Raw genomic sequence first — 21,002 nt, forward strand, 5'->3', positions numbered from 1 at the left:
TTTGTTCACTTCAAACCAATATTGCAATGACATACATGTCTATGGCATTGCAAAACAGCATAAAGCAGGTCGAATGCAGGTGGTCAACACTACCCATCAATGAGTTTTGAATTATCTTAGAAGCATCTCAAACTTATGGAAGGCCAAGCTAGTCAACAGAGTCCCAAGCTAACTACTTGTTTAATGCTTTACCACTGCCGTACACCAATATGTGACGACACAGAGATGGGCCTTATACCAAACGGTCACATTTATACACAACAGTTGTGTAATGGGAGTGCAAACTATTGGGTGCCCCCCGCACTGTGACCATACGGTCACTAGCAGTTCCTAATTACACTCCTGATTGGGAGTCAGAAATATGGGTTCCTGATCACGTGATCACCATGACAGCCAATCACAGTAATCAAATGATCGGGAAGCTCATGAAATGCCTCTGGCGGGAAAAGATTAAACTTATAGTTAGCACTCCCATTAGGCAGTGGCATTCAGCAATCATATAATGAAGATGATGAGTACCCTAAAGCCTTAAAAAAAAAAAAAAAAAAAAAAAAAAAAAAGAAAAACAACATTTTGTCAATGCTTGCTGCACATACTACCACTTAGGCTACCATTTAACAGCTAAGACTAAAAAAAATACAGTAGCCTAAACTATATCCGAACCCACGTTCCTGGGAGCCAAATGCTTCTCTTCCTTTTATAATGTACAATAAAAATGATTGGTGGAATCTGGTGACTGAAATCACAGCTTTTCCAGAGAACTTAGACTTCTGGTATAATAAAGTGACAGCTCTTGTCTAATCACAAAACATCCTCTCTTGTCAAGACCAGCTTATTTGTCTTGCATGATACAGTAGCACTATATAAAAATGATATTGTGTATGGAATAAATTTGTGTGATCGCTTTTGTAAAATTAGATATTTCTTTTATATGCAGGATACTTGTAGCAGATAGAAAACACACACTAGTTCTTACCTTCCAACTGGTTTTATTGTAACAAGAAAGAGTGGGCTTTTTGTTGCGAAACAGGCTCTGTTCACAAAAGCAGCAAAAGGGGGCATTGGCTGGCATCTTTATCTACTGCCACACACCTCCATAGCACATTTGCATTTGCCAGGTACTATGTTGCGTTGCGCTTAGCATTGGAAACGGGACTATTTTGTCATATGTTCTACAACAAAATGACTAAAAAATGGTGGCAAAGTAAAATTTTGGCTTGCCTTCCAATTTAAAGGGGATATGACAACTGTACGACATGATGCATGATGCCAAACGCCCTGAAAAACTGATTCAGGGTTCACAAACACTAATCTCTGCATTAAAATATTGGAACGTGCCTGCAACATTAAATTTGAACTCCAGGAATTTAGCCATTTTGTAAAATATGCTGGATTAGTTGGGGTTAAGTCAAACGAGGTACATGCCACCTTGTGGACTTATCTCTATAAATTACTGATTACTTTTTTTCCGAATGCCAGGAGTACAACTATGCTTATGCTTCTGGAGTTTAGAAACTGGACCCTGTTGTCTCAGCTACTGAGTTGCATGCAGCCGCTGTGCCCGCCCCTCCCCTTGCCCAATCACAGAGTGCTTTGTATTAAATGAATGCATTCACAAAATACAACGGCTTCTGTAAATGAACAGTGGAGGGGTAGAGTGAGCAGAGATGTGTGGGAGAGAATACAGCGTCTCTCCTGTCAAAGCGTATGGTGTGTAGTGATAGCTGCACTGCCGGAGCTTCGTAAAGCAGCAAGATGTAAATTAAACAGATAAGTGCGCAGGGTGGCATGCATCCCGTTGGACTATCATAAGGGTTGATTGACTAAAACTGGAGAGTGCAAAACCTCGTGCAGCTCTGCATAGAAACCAATCAGCTCTGATGTTTTTTTTTTTTTGTCAAAGCTTAATTGAACATGCTGATGTTAGAAGCTTATTGGCTACCATGCGCAGCTGCATCAGATTTTGCACTCCCCAATTTTAGTCAATACACCCCACAGTATGCCAGCACATTTTACATAGTGGTTGAATTCCCGGAGTTCAGCTTTTCACATTGTTAGGCTAATTATTTTCCAAATAAGTGTTGAAATTATCTGGTTGCTCAGCTCAACATTGTCAATTGCCTTTCAGAAGTCATACCTGGCGCCTCTGTGTATATTTTATGAATATCTATGGAGAAAATGAATAAAAAGAAGATCAGGGAAAAATATTCTCAGTTTTAATAGGGTTTCAGCAGCAAGTTTTTTTTATTTTTTTTTATTGAAAGCCCACAGGCTGTTTCCAAGTCCAGCAAACGCAGCCTTCAACAAAGAACAGCTCCATTTTACAATTCTTTTCCCCTCGCTTACAAATGTGCCCGATAAGGGAGTGTGCATTTCCAGGTTTCTACCCTACAGATGGTAACTGAAAACCAGCAGTTCCCAAAAAACTATGTGCCTATGACGTTAGTAATTCTTATAGCATCAGTGAACACGTCCTCAACCTCTGATTGAATATTAAAGCCTAAAGGTTTATTATGAAAACCGGTATATGTAAAAGGTACGTGCAATATGCAGTCCCATTCCTACTACAGTGGCAGTTCAAGCCCGACTGGCACCCGAGAGGTTTATAACAAGGATAGAAACTCATTTAACTGTGGTGGTGGAATGTCTGTAGAAGTTTCTATTCCATACAGCTAAATACTTTTTATTACTAGTGGCATAAAATAAGTATATATTGAAGGGATTGTCCGATCAGTCCCTGCAGCCAGGGTTGCGCGATCTTCAAAGGCAAGACACATCAGGTCATTCAAACTTTAAAGTTATCTTCCAACAAAACGACTGACAGTAAAAGCTTCTCACTGTTGGGTCTTGACACGACAACCTAGAAGGGTCAGCAGGGCTGGATTGTCTGCGTCTTGGGAGTGCAGAAGACTCCGTCTCTTTTACAAAGCAGTGCTCTCAGCTTCGGTATCTAAAAGGGCGACCATCAACTGAGAAGGGTCTGTAATGGGGACTGGGTACACGTAATCAGCGACAGGCTGTGCTAGTATTGGTTCTGGAAAGAGAAAGGAGGAGGCAAAACAAGGAAAAAAAAAAACATTTTCATTATATCAAAATACATACAATTCAGAAAGGAGACATTTTTAATCCCTATAAGGCTGAACAGAAATGTATCTTTACCAATTTGAAATGCATTTACAAGATATGAATTCTGATATATTTTTGCTTTAAAAAGGGGGTAGGCACACATGACGCCAGCATGCGTTACTGTAGAACACAAACAGTCTACAGTCTTCCATTAATAACACCTACGGATCAAGCTAAAATTCTGTATTTAATAGCATCTCTCAAATGTTTTCACCACCCATGCTCAAAACAAAAATTTTCCACCTTTTTTTACATTGTTGAATGTACTGTAACCAGTAACAACCAATGAGTTTAGTTTATCTTCAGTTTATCTCAAGCACTTGATTCACTGGTTGAAATGGATTACAGCACCTCCCTCTTTTAAGCCTGTAATGTAAGTACAATATAAAGCTGACCTGTGTCCTACACACACTTTGGTCTGCCATTTTATTGGCTGGTGCAAGAGACCCAGAAAATAGCGAGCCCTACGATTAAAAAAAGCACCACGTTGAACATAGCAGCCAATCAGATGTTGGCTTTTATTTTCTAAACTGTGCTTGAAGAATGACAGCTGCTAACTGACCAGTTTTCCCTAGCCAGTGGACGCGTTTGCTTTAGCTTCTACTTAGAAGGGAGGCTAGGCTTTATCTATTTGATGCTACTAGTACCCTTCAAGCTTAGATCACACCAAAATGGCTTCACATTGTGTGTGAAGGTGACAAGTCTTTTTAATGGACCTCATACATTGCATAATCTTTCAGAAAAAGCAAAGGATCTCTGTGGGATTTGGTTAATGTGGTAATTAAAATCATATCTGAACTGTAAACCCAGCCTAGAACCAGACATGTCGGGGACAATACTTTAGACTGAGGCCAGTCCTAGAAGATCATACAAGAGAAGAGCACACTGCTCCCTGCAGAGACAACAAGGTACAAGTAGTACAATGACAACATCATAACACAAACCTGGGTAAGTTTAATCACAGCAGCCTGTGTGCTCTTGTATTCCACGTGACAATAACGCAGTCTAAAAGGAAGCAAGCCACACCCCCAGGGAGCCCACATGCTGTATTAGTGAGTGCATACAAGCCTGGTTAGGGCCACATACAATTAGTACCCAGCACAAGTGACAGAAATCATGATTGGAGGGTGTCAGATGAATGTATGTTTTGGCCAATCACGTGCCTCGTTCCTTACCATTGACATTTTCCAAAGTCAGTGTTTACTGATAAAGCCCCATCAAACATCTGAGTTGGTCAATAAAATTGTTTAAAGTTAGAATTCTGATACAGGGAAACATGTTAAGCCAAATCATTTTTTCAGCTACCTGCTCTAACGGTAGCCATCTTTCTGGCAAAGCTAAATATTAAACCAATTTTTAAAAGGAATTCGAATATCCGTGAGGAACATGGCCCATAGAGTAGTCCTCACAGGGATTGACTACTTATCCTTAGCATACTGGTTCACAAGACAAAATGGCTGACTGTAAGGGGCTTAGGGCAGTACTGCTTCTGCTGCTTTTAGTAGCAATCAGGTCCTTTTCTTTCATCTATATCGTTCTAAGAATGTCTAAAGGAAAGGCGATGATTGGTTGCCATGAGCAAACAACCATACCTTTGTATATTATTTTTTTGGTGTTGCCCTGTGAAAGAGAAATACACAACATCAAGGATTCTTAAAGTGGTATTCTAAGTTTAGAATAGAGTGGAGAGTTGCTAGATGCTCTGTTAAGTTTTTACTACCATGGGGGAGATTTACTCTTATTTTCTGTGTATACCCAAAGGAAGTCCAAGATAATCCCACCTAGGACAGTCATCACCAAATAAATCCAGTTTCACCCTCACTTCTTGTCCAGACACAGCAAGCGGTTAAAGAAAATCTTCTTAAAGGGAGTAGAAATCCCACGTTTGACAGTTATCACCAGCACAGGTGAACACTTAGACCCCTTTCACACCACACTGCCCTTTGCGTCGGCGGTAAAACGCCGCTATTTTTAGCGGCGTTTTACCGCCGGATTTGCGGCACAATTCGGCCGCTAGCGGGGCGCTTTTACCCCCGCTAGCGGCCGCAAAAGGGTTAAAACCGCTGGCAATTTGCCGCAATAGCGGCATTACAATGGGGAGCAGCGGTAAACACACCGCTCCTTCACCGCTCCAAAAAAGGTGCTGGCAGGACTTTTTTCTGACGTCCTGCCAGCGCACCGCTGTACTGTGAAAGCCCTCTGGGCTTTCATACTACAAACAATGGTGCAGCTTCTTTAGGGCGGATTGCAGGCACTATTTCTAAACGCTATAGCGCCTGCAAAACGCCCTGGTGTGAAAGGGGCGTTATGGTATTTCTTTTCACTTCTAGTTACAGTGACTGTCAACTTTAAAATTTCTCCACTTCCTTTCTTGTAAGTCTTCCCAATGGTGACACCTCTCACAAGAGATTGTAGCTTCCCTACTGTCTAAAAGAAAACTATTCTGGTTGAAGTTCCACTTTGAACAAAAAATTCACATTGTTGCTAGAAAAATAACTCATCTTACTAAAAAGGCATTTAGCCCAAAAGTGTTCAAAAAGCACTCACAAAAGTCCCTTATGACTTTTTCCCTCTAATATTCACAGCTTGAATATTTAATTGAGGAAGTCCCTAATTTAAAACTGCTGTTATTTGTAATAATTGGATGCCTTCAATGCACAGCCAGCAAATACCTTCGTCGTTTAAAAAATACCTGTCAAAGAAGTTGGCCATTTTGTAGGAAGAACTATTTTTCAAAAAGTGCACTAGAGTAGTTATAAGCTCCTAAGATGACATGTTCTGGGGCTGATTTACTAAAACTGGAGAGCGCAAAATCTTTTACAGCAGTGCATGGTAGCCAATCGGCTTCTAACGTCCGCTTGTTCAATTAAGCTTTGACAGAAAACCTGGAAGCTGATTGGTTGCTATACAGAGCTGCACCAAATTTTATATTATCCAGTTTTAGTACATCAACCCCACTGAATACTAGTTTACCCAACAAGATGGCTCCCCTTACAGAGTCAGTCCACCCATATTCAATATTTTAGTTATAGGAACAGTCTGGTGGGCTGAGACAGCCCCTGACTTCTTATTTGTTTTGGATACTCCAATAGTGAGATTTCCCAGGCTTCATTTCAGATTCTGCTCCTGTCCACATTGGCCGGTTTGGGTATCTTCTCCCACCTTTGTGTAGTCAGACTCCTCCTGAGATATTGACCATTATATTCAATAAATCAAAATATCTCTGCAGGAAAAGTGGTATGCTCTCATAATGGCCATAGCAGGTGACCTGGGAACTCAGACATCTAAAGATCTCAACCAGTAGTTGCAGTGCCCTGGCTTAGCTTCACTTGCATTAGTGTCTCTGGATTTTTCAGTGTTAAAAGGCAAAACAATTTACTTGATCCATGCTTTTATACTTGCAATCCCAGCTAAGTATGGTCACTTGACATATCCCTGGTTGTATACTAGGTGACAGGTATGCACCGACTTAAAGGCAGCACCGATTGTATGTGTAGGGACTGTGGTAGTTATGACTTATGAAAAGTGCAGCCCACTGCATAGTATTGGGATAATCAGCCTAGTGCAATAGATTGGTTCTTGGTTATGCAAAGACTGCATTTTGGTTTATTAATCATGTCTTTAGCTGTTCAGCACTGTTCAGGATTGAAAAGCTGCTGTCCATTTTACTGCATTTCTTTTCCCTTATTTTATTTTTGTGTGCTTTTTTTTTTCCCTTTTTGTAAAACGTACAAAACTTTCAATAAAAATTTTTGATAAAAAAATAAAAATAAAAGATCTCAACCATCAGAGTAGACAAGACACAGAAAAATGTTGAGGGGGGGGGGGGGGTTCAACTCTCCAACCTCTGCTATAAACCAAAATATCAGTTTACAATGGACTGACCTCATGCGTATTGGCTACATTTTCATGATATCACCCGTTTTTATAGACAGTGTTGTTAAAGCAGTTAAGATAAAAACATTACAGACTAGGTCTGTGAAGGCTTTCATATATCCAAGTAATGATATATCTAGTAGTAGTTGGTCCTATTCAATTTGTAGCTTCTCCAAACCACTTCTTCGGTTCTGAGTGCCGGGAAGATACCCCAGCATTTATATCCACACAAGAAGCACCAACACCTTAATCCAATCACTATGGAATGTATAACTGTTCACTGTCAAAGAATAGGATGAGAGATGCACAAGTTGTGGAACCACTTTGTTACCATCCTTGGTGTCAGGAGGTCTGCTTGGGTGTTAATTCCTTAAATTTACATGACTAAAAGGTGTGAACTGTTGTCAAATAGCAGGGGTAGAGGAGTTAACATCTATACATTCCAGAGTGATTGAATTAAGGGGGTTTGTTCTACCTGCGTGGATAGAAGTGCTGGGGTATGTTTCTGACACTCATCAGAGCTGAAGAAAGGGCTTTTGGAGAAGATATAAAACATCCTCAACATTACAGGAGTTCTGCTGATTGTGACTATTACAGACTACAAATATGAAAGAGCGTTTGTGCTTGCATGTACATAAAAATCATAGGTGATGAAATAAATATATTAAAAAACAGACATATGCAAACAAAATTTGAAAAATTAAGAAAACCGATGCAGACACTTGTACAGAAAAGGTGCTTTACCAGCCAACCATTAGATGGCTTTAAATGTAAAAAACTTGAAAAATCAATTGGCTGACTTTTGCTGCTTTAATGCTATAGTGTGTGCACGGGTTTTCAGCAATGCTGTCAATATGGTATTACTAGTGTGCCAGTTACATTCACATACATCGGTGCGAGTGTCTAGACGTGAGGTGAACAGCCAACTACCATGCAAACTAAATCCCAACTAAATCCCGCTCTACCACCAGGGTGCAGCATATCCAAAGCAGTGTGCCACCCAAAACGAAGGATGTGATGCCTTATACCATCAATGCATACGTGCAGGGGAATACCGAGTGTGTGCAGGTAAAGGGAAACCCTGGGCAGACTATGTTTAAGCAATGCTATTTGATGCTTTGTTATGTGGCCTGATCCGTAGGCCTGTGTTTATGTATCCCCAAGTGGTAATAAGGGCCCCATACATCTGCCTGAGTAGGTGTTTCATTTGTTCCCTCTCTCTGAAAATGTAATAAAAATATTAAAACAAATATTGTCTTCTTAACCAGAAATCGGGGCCCGTCATCCTTCCTTCTATACTTCTTATACTAAAGATCCAGAATAAATATGCAGCCAGTGAATTGGAGACTACTAACCTGCATAAATGTCTCAGATCAGTGACTGAAAGCAGTAAAGGATAACTATCATTTCTGTCCTGACAAGTACATTTTACTATAGGATCACTACACAGCCTGTATACCCATTTAGCGTTGCCCTTTAAAGAGACCCTCTCACCAACTTTTAAAAAAAAGCAGGTAAAAGTACAGAAAACAATTTGTAATCTAAATAATTACTTACCGCAATTTTCCATGCCATAAATTAATTTTTTTATTCACTTACAATGTGCCTATGAACTTACTGGAAAGTTTGACTTCTTTCCAAATTCCACAGCCATTTTCATAGCACAGCCCCATTTCTTCTAACATGATAGCCCTCCCTTTTTCTGCACGTTTTTAATTACTGTATCTGCTGGCCCAGCTCCTTTACCCCTCCATTGACCTTCCTACATAAGCTTTTATGTAGCAGCTGAGGGAGGCGTGAATGGGAATACTATGACGTGTCACTTGAGTCTGCTGACATCACATCCATGATGTTGGTGCCCAGCAGCAGTCTCTGTGCCTTTGGAGGTCTACACAAGGGAACCTTTCCAATATAAAACATGCATATATGTTAATTGCACATAAAATCTTATGGGAATTTTTTTGTTGACATGGTCTGGTGACAGGGTCTTAATACAACAGTTACAATATTTTAGACCAGGGTTTCTCAACCAGGGTTCCATTGAACTCTAGGATTCCTCCGGAGATTGCTAGGGGTTCCTTGAGCAGAGAGTAATTCCTGCCTCTCAGATAAGTTCCCACTGACACCATTGATCTTTTTAGCTATCTGTAAGGGGGTAATTCTTCCCATCAACCACAAGTATAAGGAGCATTCTTCCCCCTGACCATTCACACTAATGTATAACGAGTTGTGGCTATAGTCATTTTAAGCAGGTGTTCCCAGAGACTGGAAGGTGTTTTAAAGGGTTCCTCTGGGTCTAAAAGGTTGAGAAAGGCTGGCTTAGAGAGCGAAGTAGTGTAAAGTACAATATCCACAGCAGCCAATCAGAAAATACCTCCCAACTCAATCTTCACAGCTATAGAAAACGGCATCTTGCTTATTGTTTGCTCTGCTTTATACAGTAAGCCTGGATATGTAATGCAGTTAACAATACAGTTAAAAGAATATTATGTCTAATGATGAAAAGAGCTCCTATAAGCCCAGTGGGGGACTAAATGGTTCCATTAGCAAACTATTCCTGGTAAAGAAAGTCACTGTAGCCATCTCTATCAATGGACTTTCTTGTATCAGGTAACAAATCAGCTCCCCAGGAGTATTTATTGCTATGGTGCAGGATAGTGCTGATGGGATGCAGATTTGGTGCTGGGTGCAGATGGTAGTGAGGGGGGGTCTGGACAATATGGTTGAGAGTGGGATGGAGTGAAATGAAAATCAAGAGTCGGCAAAGGTCGCAAGGCCAAGCGGTCAACACAAACACAGAGGCGGTGCAGGCAGTGTCAGCAGTGTACAAACCTTAATACCGGTAACTTTCGCAACCTGTTGGAGGCACCACAGACAAAACTATTAGCAAGCGTTGCCCACCACGCAGCTCACCGCCAACCCCACCACCCCTTCTCTGATTTTGGGTTTAGTGTCATGCTGAGAGCAAAAACAGCCAGTGATAGCCAGCATGGACTGAGTATATAATCCACTTATGTTTTAGGGCAGAAGTGCAACAGCATCTGGTCTGCAGGCGTAAGCCGTTAAGTTTAAAGGAAAATGGCCATTTTGTGTGCAACACCACAAGTAGGAGTTTAGGAAATTCACACTGCTATGTGGAAAAGGATGGTTGAACAATTAACAAGATGCAGTAAGTAGCTTTTCCATTAGTGATATCAAGTGGAACCAATTCTACAATATTTCTAACACTATTGCCGTGTCCTTCTACAAGGATGCTTTCCATGAAGCGGAGGTTGACAGTGAAGGTGTCAATGAGTGTGACTCCCCTCCTTTCCCACATAAAAGTATTTTAAAATGGGATGTACTGATCAGAATAGACCAATTAGGGATGGACTAAAGTCTGTTTACCAACTGGGAGGCTGTGCTGGATATTCTTAATGTAACCTGGTGAAAAAAAACTCTAACATCCATGTTCTATGTACTTAAGAAATAGGACACTGTATGGGAAAAGGGTGGGGGTTCGAAAATTACAGTCAAAGCTGCATAATACTATGTGCATGGAGCAGAGGCACAAGACTAATTTCCCTCTTGCCTTACTCAAAGTAGAGATGACTGAATTTCTCATTTTGACTTTGCTCCTACAGCATATCTTCCTTGTTGGCCGAAACAAGCAAGATTAGGAAGTAGAGGGGCTGGACATGAATTTTCACAAGCTATCAAAATGCGGACAAAGTTATTACTTGAGCTGAGAAATCCATGCGTAATAGGTCAAAGAGAGGGCCAAATGAAAAAGTATTGGGGGTCCAAAATCTTTACTTTTCTACTAGTTACAGCACACAACCCTCTTCATTGGGGCTGGAGGAAAAGTTTAGCATAACACACAAGATATGGGTGTATTTTTAGTGGCAAATCTGCTTTATCACCTTTTTTTAATGTATGCTATTTGAAGCTTTTACTCCAGACCAGATAAGGGTTTATTGTGTGGTCCTTTAAGTGCACTTGGCTCTTTTTTAAATTTTTATTTCTGAATTTCAAATCATACAGGAACAAACTAATCCAATAGACTTCACAATAAAACACAATATGGTCAGTGAGCATTTTACACATTCCTATTCAAGAATTGTCATTAGATCCTACACAGAGAAGTATTACATTAGTCAATATCAATAAAAAGGGATTGTAGATCATAGAGCATTGGCTTTCTTTTGCCCTGCTTGTTGTAACTAGTTAAGTAATAAAGACTTTGGACTCCTAAGGATTTTTCATTTTGGAGCTCTCTTTGATCCATTACAACTGAAACAAGCAAGATGTCACTCTAATGTTGCTTTTGATAGCGTGACAGTGCGGTGTTTTAGCCATTGAGTGGTCTGTTCTCTTTAGCAATCCTGTCGGTTATGTGTTGCTGCCAGTGACAGGATTTACACTGCCTTGCGAAAGTATTCGGCCCCCTTGAACTTTTCAACCTTTTGCCACATTTCAGGCTTCAAACATAAAGATATAAAATTTTTATTTTTTGTGAAGAATCACCAACAAGTGGGACACAATTGTGAAGTGGAACAAAATCTATTGGATTTTGGAAACTTTTTTAACTAATAAAAAAATGAAAAGTGGGGCTCGCAAAATTATTCGGCCCCCTTGCGTTAATACTTTGTAGAGCCACCTTTTGCTGCGATTAAAGCTGCAAGTCGCTTAGGGTATGTCTCTATCAGTTTTGCACATCGAGAGACTGAAATTCTTGCCCATTCTTCCTTGCAAAACAGCTCAAGCTCAGTGAGGTTGGATGGAGAGCGTTTGTGAACAGCAGTTTTCAGCTCTTTCCACAGATTCTCGATTGGATTCAGGTCTGGACTTTGACTTGGCCATTCTAACACCTGAATACGTTTATTTGTGAACCATTCCTTTGTAGATTTTGCTGTATGTTTGGGATCATTGTCTTGTTGGAAGAAAAATCTCCATCCCAGTTTCAGGTCTTTTGCAGCCTCCAACAGGTTTTCATCCAGAATGGTCCTGTATTTGGCTGCATCCATCTTCCCCTCAATTTTAACCATCTTCCCTGTCCCTGCTGAAGAAAAGCAGGCCCAAACCATGATGCTGCCACCACCATGTTTGACAGTGGGGATGGTGTGTTGAGGGTGATGAGCTGTGTTGCTTGTGGCAAACTTTAGATGAGACTTTTCATGGATATCTTTGAGAAATGTCTTTCTTCTTGCCACTCTTCCATAAAGGCCAGATTTGTGCAGTGTACGACTGATTGTTGTCCTATGGACAGACTCTCCCACCTCAGCTGTAGTTCTCTGCAGTTCATCCAGAGTGATCATGGGCCTCTTGGCTGCATCTCTGATCAGTCTTCTCCTTGTCTGAGCTGAAAGTTTAGAGGGACGGCCAGGTCTTGGTAGATTTGCAGTGGTCTGATACTCCTTCCATTTCAAAATGATCGCTTGCACAGTGCTCCTTGGGATGTTTAAAGCTTGGGAAATCTTTTTGTATCCAAACTCGGCTTTAAACTTCTCCACAATAGTATTACGGACCTGCCTGGTGTGTTCCTTGGTCTTCATAATGCTCTCTGCGGTTTCAACAGAACCCTGAGACTATCACAGAGCAGGTGCATTTATACAGAGACTTGATTACACACAGGTGGATTCTATTTATCACCTTCAGTCATTTAGGACAACATTGGATCATTCAGAGATCCTCGCTGAACTTCTGGAGTGAGTTTGCTGCACTGAAAGTAAAGGGGCCGAATAATTTTGCACGCACCACTTGTCAGTTTTTTATTTGCTAAAAAAGTTTAAAATATCCAATAGATTTCGTTCCACTTCACAATTGTGTCCCACTTGTTGGTGATTCTTCACAAAAAATTAAAATTTTATATCTTTATGTTTGAAGCCTGAAATGTGGCAAAAGGTTGAAAAGTTCAAGGGGGCCGAATACTTTCGCAAGGCACTGTATAGGTGTTACTTGTCCTGAAATTAGAAATTTTAAAAGGACGAACACCAAGGACATAGATTTTTTATTTTTTTTTCTTCTCAATGAGCTAAACTAAACTAAAAAAAAAAAAAAAAAAAAAAAAAAAGTCTTAAAAAAAAAGCACATATTACTTTATTCCTAAAAACTATTCAAAAACAAATTTGACTATGTATAACTTGTTCAACTATAGGCAAAACTTTTTCTTTTTTTATAAAGTGAGGGTTTATAACCCGTCAGACTTTTTTTTCTCCATCTGCATCCCATTGCGGGAATTTCCCTTCACTTCCTGTCCCATAGCCAAAACAGAAAGTGATGGGAAAACCCTGAAAAAGAAGGAACTTCCTTGGAGACCCCCAGGTCACCATTGGAAGATTTCCCTCCATCACTTTTCTGAGGACAACCCAAAATGTGGGGTTTTCTTTTACTTTCAATGATAACGGTAAACATGACATATAGAGAGGGTGAATCTCTTTAACGGAGGCACAGACAGCAATAAAATCTGACAGGTGTTCTAATCCCTATGCACTCTATCCAAAACTAAAATAATAAAAAAATTGCCTTTAGTTATACTATAACTTAAAGAAGTACAGCCAAAGCTTGTTTGGCTGTACCTCTCTTGTGGATCACAGGAGTGCAGTTCGTTCTGCAGTCCTGTGACCCATTTTCAGCAGAATGAAGCCTGCTGTCATCACAGAGTCGGTCCAAGCTGGGTAAAGACCGCGACAATATATAGGGGATCCTCCGACCACCCTGGACTGGCCCCTGGCTCAGCCTCAGCGGGCCGCTGAGAGCCTGAGGCAGCCCCTCTCACCCCCTCAGCCCAACGCTCAAGGGAGAGCAGGGGGGTTTAAAGTAGAGAGTGGTTACCGACAGTCACCAGCTCTCTTCTCAGGGAGTTCTGAGAATCGAGCGATCAATGGTTTGATCGTTCAGGTCTTAGAGCAAGATGTACTCTATCACATACATGGTGTTTGACAGCAGAGGGAAGACTCTGCCGATAGCTGCACCATACACTCCAGCTGCTGGCATAGAGTAAATAATCTTGTTTTTCATGAGAAAACTATCAGTGAATTTGTGAAGGAAACCTCAGAAGCCCCCCTCAATCTGCAAACCTCTGGATCCTAGGTATGAAACCTTTGGGTGCTGGATTTTTCTGAGTTGCATTACAATATACACATTTTCAATTCTGAAGACTCTACTGTACTTACCAGTGATGATCTTGGATGTAGATGGTGATTGCATTTCTCCAGGCAATTGAGATGCTGGGGGCTGTGGAGGAGGGGGGACAGTTGGTCGGATACGTGGTTTGGGGACAGGGCGCGGTCGGGGAAGGGTGCCAGAGTTTTGCTGGGGTAAGGGGTGGGTCTGGGTGGCTTCCGATAGGATGCCCTGTGCAGCTGGGTGATCTGCAATGGGAGGAGGAGTATCTGGTGGTGTTGGGGAGTGTGAGGGGCTGGAGGATTGCTCTGCAGCTGACTCTGTGGATGAAATGGTGGACTGAATCGTGGGCTTGGGTTGAGGTGCTGGCTGCGTGGGTGGCTGTGGGGGAGGATGATTCGGTGCCTGTATGAAAGGCTGGCTACCCGAATGCCTGCGTGGTAAGGTGCCATGTGAGTGTGAAATGGGAGCTGCTGTGCCGCTTTGATTACTGGTGCTGTTTGGCGGAGAGGCACTATGGCCATGGCTAGAGGGTTTGGGGGAGATGGAAGGAGGGCTATTAGCTGCAATAGGCACATTCTGATTTGCAGGTTGTATAGGATGGGGGATTACTGGCTTTGGAGGAGCTGGAGCAGGTTTCTTAGTAACTGCAAGAGAAACAATACAATACCGAATTACAATGCTGATAATCAACTTTCTGACTTATTTAGCCAGGTGAAGACCAGGCCTTTTTCTGACATTTGTTGTTCACAAGTAAAAAAAAAAAAAAAAAAAAAAAAAAATTATAATTTTATTTATTTTTATATATATATATTTTAGCAGAGACCCTAAATAATAAAATGGTGGACATTGCAATATTTTATATCACACTGCATTTGCGCAGTGGTCTTTCAAACACACGTTTTTGGGAAAAAAATACACTTTAATGTTTAAAAAAATAAATAAAAACCAGTAACCTTTTTTTGTATAATGTGAAAGATGATGTTACGCTGAGTAAATAGACAGCCAATATGTCATGCTTTAAAATTGCGCTCGTGGAATGACGTCAAACTACGATACTTAAACTCTGCAGTCGACAATTTACATTTTTTTTTTTTTTACAGGTTACCTGTTTAGTTACAGGAGGAGGTCTGGTGCTATAATTATTGTTCTCGCTCTAATGATCACAGTGATACCTCACAAGTGTGGTGTGACCATATGAGGGCACGACTTACGTATGCATTCACTTCTTAGAGGGATGGTGCACTTTAAAAAAAAAATTCTTATTTATTTTTACTTTTTATTTTTCGCCTCTGATGACGTAATCCGACGGCAAAACGTGCAGGGAGGAGCTGGAACGTGTGACGCGAGTACGTGCCTAGGTATGAAGCGGCCATCTTGCGGGTTGGAAACGCTGTTTGTTTTCCACATGCGTGTATTCCATTATGTAAATGTTAATTTTACACTTTAGTTTAAATAAATCGGTATTTAAGATTTCTGCGCAATGAGGATTATTTTATTCATTTGGTGAAAATTCCTATTGGTATTTGTGTGGCCTGTTGGTGGATTACATAACTGAATCGGCATCCATTACCTGCCTATTGGTGCAAGTCTAATTTCGCTCAGGAGGAAGTGATTTTCTTGGAGCTGAGGACTTCAGAGATTGCCATGAGATGTTACCTACTGCTTAATTGTCTTTACCTTTGAGTAAGAGTCAGTGTGATTGGGTGTTGATGATGGCTTCCACCTATCATCACAGTTTAGGAACATCTTTTTGAATACCTATGAACTTATTCATATTGGACATTATTTAATACAGCGCTGCACCTCTACCATTGTTTGTTGTCTCCAACAATATTGTGCTAACTGCTATTTATCAGGACTTTTTATTAGCCTAAGAGCAATAGATTTGTGTTTTTATTTTTGCACTGTCTTTTTTTTTTAACACTTTTATTCCTATTAAAAGGGACTATAAACATCCCTTGTAATAGATATAAGCATGACAGGTCCTCTCTTTATTGAGAGATCTGGGGTCAAAAAGACCCCAGATCTCTCATTTACTTTTTTTTTTTTTACGTCAAAAAATCATTTTGACTTGGAAAATAATTAAATAAAATTTTGGCAATATGCCCAAGGACCGGACGTAACGTCAGAGGTCACTCTGGTCCTCCAAGGGCCGAATAGGGGCTCTCTCACCCCCACTTGGCTTCCTGCCTAGACATCGACTGCATCGGATTGGTTCAGAGCTTACCGATGGCTCTGGCAAGCGCCGCAGGGGGGGGGGGGCGACAACTGGTATCTCTCCTGCTGCCTATAAGGCAAATCCGCCGCTGGGACCGCAAAAAAGATACTAGGGTTATGGCAGCTAGCCATAGTGGTAAACCTCAGACATGAAATATGAACAAAGCATATCCCTCTTTAGTGTGTACTTTATTGCTTTCTGAATGCTCAGACAAACAATATAAATTCTGTACTTTAAATGGATTTAGAGAAGACTACAGATAGACCGGTACAACTTATATAAGAGGGTTTGTGCCTTCACACCTCAGGTCAAGTAGACCACTCCCAGCTATAAACAAGCTACACCTCTTTTAGGTCCTATAAACAGAACCGATTTCATATATGGCTTTTTCCTGCAACAGTTTTTTTTATTTTTATCTGGGCTAAACCTACCCCACTGACTCTTGGGAGGAAGTACTTATGTAATGAAAGACATACAGGAATTTGTATTGTTGGCCTCCATCTGAAAATACTAGCTGCCTGGTTGTAATGCAGACCAACTGCCTTTATTAATTTTAAAGTGGTTATAAACTCTCTCCCACAACTTTGCCCCATGTAAATCAGCATAAAAACCCTAATGAACACTGCTTGTAGATATCTCCTTACTTGCTTAGTATTGTTGTAATCCTTGTTGTTCTTTAGAATGACGTCACTGTGCATGCCAAGATCCTCCCTGATTTACGGCACACTCTCTATGTGCTTGTCTATCTTATCAGGACTTCCTACGGCACACAACACTGAACTCCCAGGAGGCTGCAGAATCATTCAGAGCTTCCTCCTACACACCATGTGATCATGTGACATCACATGCAGTGTAAACCTGGCCATTACTGCAATCTTATCAGCTGAAGCTGATAAGACTGACACAGGCAAACATTAGAAAATCAGCACAAGTAAATACTATGAAATAAAACAAGTCAGCTATGAACAGGGAAGCAGGGTTGCCATAGAAACGTTGGATTGAGAAGAAGGCTTGGTTAACAGTACAGGAAGTGCTCAAGGTAAGAGCGGAAATACACACCACTGTGGACTCAGAAAACAATACTTAAGATGGTGCTGCCTAACCCCTGAAAACAAGTTTTTTAAAGTTTCTTTAAACAGTAATATGTGATTTGGGCTGGATTACAGTGGCTATAGTCTGATAATTACTTATTATAATGGACTAAATGAAAAGAAGAATCAGAGTGGGAGAGTTTACTTCCTCTTTAAAGTCATTGTATGAGTAAAAAAATATGCACACTTGTCCCAGGTCAGTGAGGCAGTAATGAAGCAAGAGGGTCAGCTTGGCAGCCAGGAAACCAGCATTTTTCAGAAGAAACGTTCAGCAATGGCAATTTCTTTTTTTAATGTTAAGGGTGGAAACTGACTGATGTAGACCATATATTACATACGTATTCAGCTCTTGTAGTCACTGGGGCAATCTCTCATCACAATGTATTCTGTATTGCTCCACTGACTAAAACCAGGAATTTATAACATCCAGACAAAGTAGGCACCTTGCCTTTGAACTGTACGCACCATCCCAAATATGCACTTTCTACCCCAGTCCAATGCCAGTTCTGCAAAATTATATTTGTTCATGATAAGCTACTAACCTCGCCTGGAGGAGTGAGGACTTGGGTTAGCAGCACCTTGCGCAGGACCAACCGCTAACTGGTTAGTATTGCCTGCTGCAGATGCGAGAGATCCATTCCGCAGAGATGGGGGTGTGGTTGCTGTAGGAATTTCTTTGGTCTTGTTTGTGCTGTAGATGACAATGGAATAACATTTTCGATCAGATATAGAAAGAGATGAACCATGGACCCTTCTTGTACTGCACAATGCTTCACCTTACCTGGCCTCTTCTTGTCCAGAAGCTGACACAGGCTCTGCAGGGACTGCTGGCTGTGCAGGATAACTGTTAGCAGCAGAAACATCTGTTGAGGTCCCAGTTGGCTCTGCCTGTGTCCCACCATCATTGGGTGGTAGCGGCGGATGAAAAGCAGGGGACGCGTGTTTTCGGTTTAACGTTCCTCCTCTCCTCGCATTGAATGGGAACTCCAAAACTTTGAGGCCAATACTGAAGTATGACAGAATGAGACATTGATTACACCACCTGAACAGAACACAGGTATGGACATGTGTGCAGATCTATACAATAAGACCCCTTTCACACTGGGGCACTTTGCAGGCGATACAGCGCTAAAAATATTGCTTACAAAGCGCCCTGAAATAGCCGCTCCATTCACTCCAGTGTGAAAGCCCTTAGAGCGGTGCGCTGGCAGGATGGTGAAAAAAATTCTGCTAGCAGCATCTTAGGAGCGGTGAAATGAGCAGTGTGTATATACTGCTCCTCCACCGCTCGTGCACATTGAAACCAATGGGGCAGCGTGGCTATACCGCCAGCAAACCGCGGCTGCAGCTGCACTTTGCGGGTGGTTTTAACCCTTTTTCAGCCGCTAGCGGGGGGAAAATACCCCCGGAAATACGATGTTAAAGCGCTGCTAAAAATAGACGTTTTACCGCCAACGGACCCGCCGCCCCAGAGTGAAAGGGGTCTAAGAAATCTACTGATGCTCATTCACATTTTTTCACTGTCAGGAACTGATTCAGCAATAAACCGTGAGTATAGTCTGCATGTCCTGGAAAAATGTGAGAAAAATGATTACAGTTCCCAACACATTGAAATACTGCAATGATGAGTATTTCCCAGAGTGTTTATAGGGGCTACAGGGACTGCCTGCTGCAATAGACGACTGAATCTTGAAGTACAGCCAAAGCTCATTTCACTATACTTCTATGGATCACAGGAGTGCTGGTGGCAGTCTTAGAGCCGGCGGGGGACCGATGCTGTATCATATCACCCCCCCCCCCCCCCCAACAAAAAATATTCCCATACTTCTTTTTTAAGAATGTCTTGCCAGTAACCTGCTGTGTCTTACCATTCTTCCGGTAAGAATACACAGTACAACTTCCATATAACCCCTCTTGGCTATTCACTGGGTACTCTTGGTTGTTAATCAAATAGCCAGACAGCAGATCATGTAGCTGCAACTCAATACACAAAGAATGGTTCCAGATCTAGGCACTGCAGCATCTAAAATTGTTGACTTGCTAGTATTTCCATGCACTGCCCTAGAATTCTGCAGCTTCAAAATGATAAAGTCCCACCATTTTTTTTATTTATTTTTTCTCAACTCCAAAATTATGTCAGCAATGACAGCTTAAATATACAGACAGGTTTCATTTGAAGCCCAAAAGCTAAAAAAAAAAAAAAAAAAAAAAAAAAAAACACGTTTGTTTCTGTTTAACTCGCCTGTCTTTTTTTAGGAGGTCCTCTGCAATGGCCATGCTGAACGGCCTCTTCTTGTTGTCAAAAAGACCAAACTCGTATGACATGTCATTTCCGCTGGACACGTTATTGTGAGAAGCTGGAGTGGCTGGGACAAAGGCACCAGATACATTGAAGTCCACCTCTGAAAGTCAAAAAGTCAACAGATGATGTAATGGGCGGCAGCTAAACACCAAACTGATCAAAGATTGAATATGTAACCATAAAGGCAGCTTTGATTCTGTAAGGCAGAACACCTACATAGCCAACTTAAAAGGATAAGTTCACCTTTCAACAAAAAAAGAAAAAAAAAAAATGCACCTTTGCAGGTAAAAAAAAAAAAAAAGTGCATTCATTTTTTTTGGTTTCTTGAGCCTCTAAAGCATTGGACCAGCGATCAGCAGATCACTGGTGTCATGCAGATCTGTCAGTGTATCTGTGTGCATGTACATCCGTTACGGGTAAGCAGATCAATCAACAATCAGGAAGAAGGATGAATTACCACAGCGCCATGTTAGTTCTTTGAAAACGATAAGTCGAGGGCCGCAAAGGCTGCAGACCTTGTAATTTTCCATTCACAGGATACTGTGAATAGCTAGCAGGGGAAGAAGATATGACTGTAACATGTTACAAAAGGTGAACTTCTCCTTTAACTGCTTCCCAACCGCCTCACGCAGATATACTGTGGAGAAGGGCACGTACAGGCAGATTAACTTACCTGTACGTGGCCCTTTAAGAGGCGGCTTGCGGGCGCGCTGGGAGCTCCGTGACCCTTGGTCCCGATACCCGTGATTGCCTCAGGGTGAGGAAGAACGGGGAGATGCTAATGTAAACAAGCATCTCCCCGTTCTGCCTAATGACATTGTCACTGATCACAGCTCCCTGTAATCAGAAGTGGTAATCAGTGTAGTGCCACACATAGCCCCTCCCCCCAGTTAGAATCCCTCCCTAGGACACACACAACCCCTACAGTGCCACCTAGTGGTTAACCCCTTCACTGCCAGACGCATTTACAGAGTAATCAATGCATTTTTAATTACACTGATCGCTGTATAAATGTGAATGGTCCCAAAATCACACCAAAAGTGTCCGATTTGTCCGCCATAATGTCGCAGTCAGGATAAAATAAAAAATAAATCGCTGATCACCACCATTACTAGTTAAAAAAATAAATAAATAAATCATCAACAGAAATGCCATAAAACTATCCCCTATTTTGTAGATGTTATAACTTTTGTGCAAACCAATCAAGCGCTTATTGCGATTTGTTTTACCAAAAATATGTAGCGGAATACGCATCGGCCTAAACTGAGGAAATTTATATATA

At 41.3% G+C, this 21,002-nt stretch overlaps 1 protein-coding gene across 4 annotated transcripts in view; it reads right to left on the reverse strand.

The window, feature by feature from the left end:
* Nucleotides 1-2,194: 2,194 nt before the first annotated feature.
* The window catches only part of ARHGAP17 (Rho GTPase activating protein 17), a 186,318-nt gene continuing 167,510 nt past the window's right edge, over nt 2,195-21,002 (reverse strand). Inside the window, exons 16-22 of one of the 4 annotated variants that reach the window (XR_013261916.1) lie at nt 19,661-19,820; nt 18,200-18,424; nt 17,961-18,109; nt 14,157-14,753; nt 9,835-9,858; nt 4,302-4,351; nt 2,195-3,034 (exon numbers count right to left, since the gene is read on the reverse strand). Coding sequence is in view for 3 of the 4 variants with exons in the window: in XM_077449329.1 (XP_077305455.1) it covers nt 2,922-3,034; nt 14,157-14,753; nt 17,961-18,109; nt 18,200-18,424; nt 19,661-19,820 (1,244 nt within the window). In the remaining variant the exon portion in view is untranslated. The remainder of the gene's footprint in view (nt 3,035-4,301; nt 4,352-9,834; nt 9,859-14,156; nt 14,754-17,960; nt 18,110-18,199; nt 18,425-19,660; nt 19,821-21,002) is intronic. The other 3 variants (XM_077449331.1, XM_077449330.1, XM_077449329.1) reach the window with 3 other exon arrangements.

Source organism: Lithobates pipiens, unplaced genomic scaffold, assembly GCF_037356315.1.
Source record: "Lithobates pipiens isolate NorthernLeopardFrog02 unplaced genomic scaffold, aLitPip1_a1.2 Scaffold_22, whole genome shotgun sequence".
NCBI lineage: Eukaryota > Metazoa > Chordata > Amphibia > Anura > Ranidae > Lithobates > Lithobates pipiens.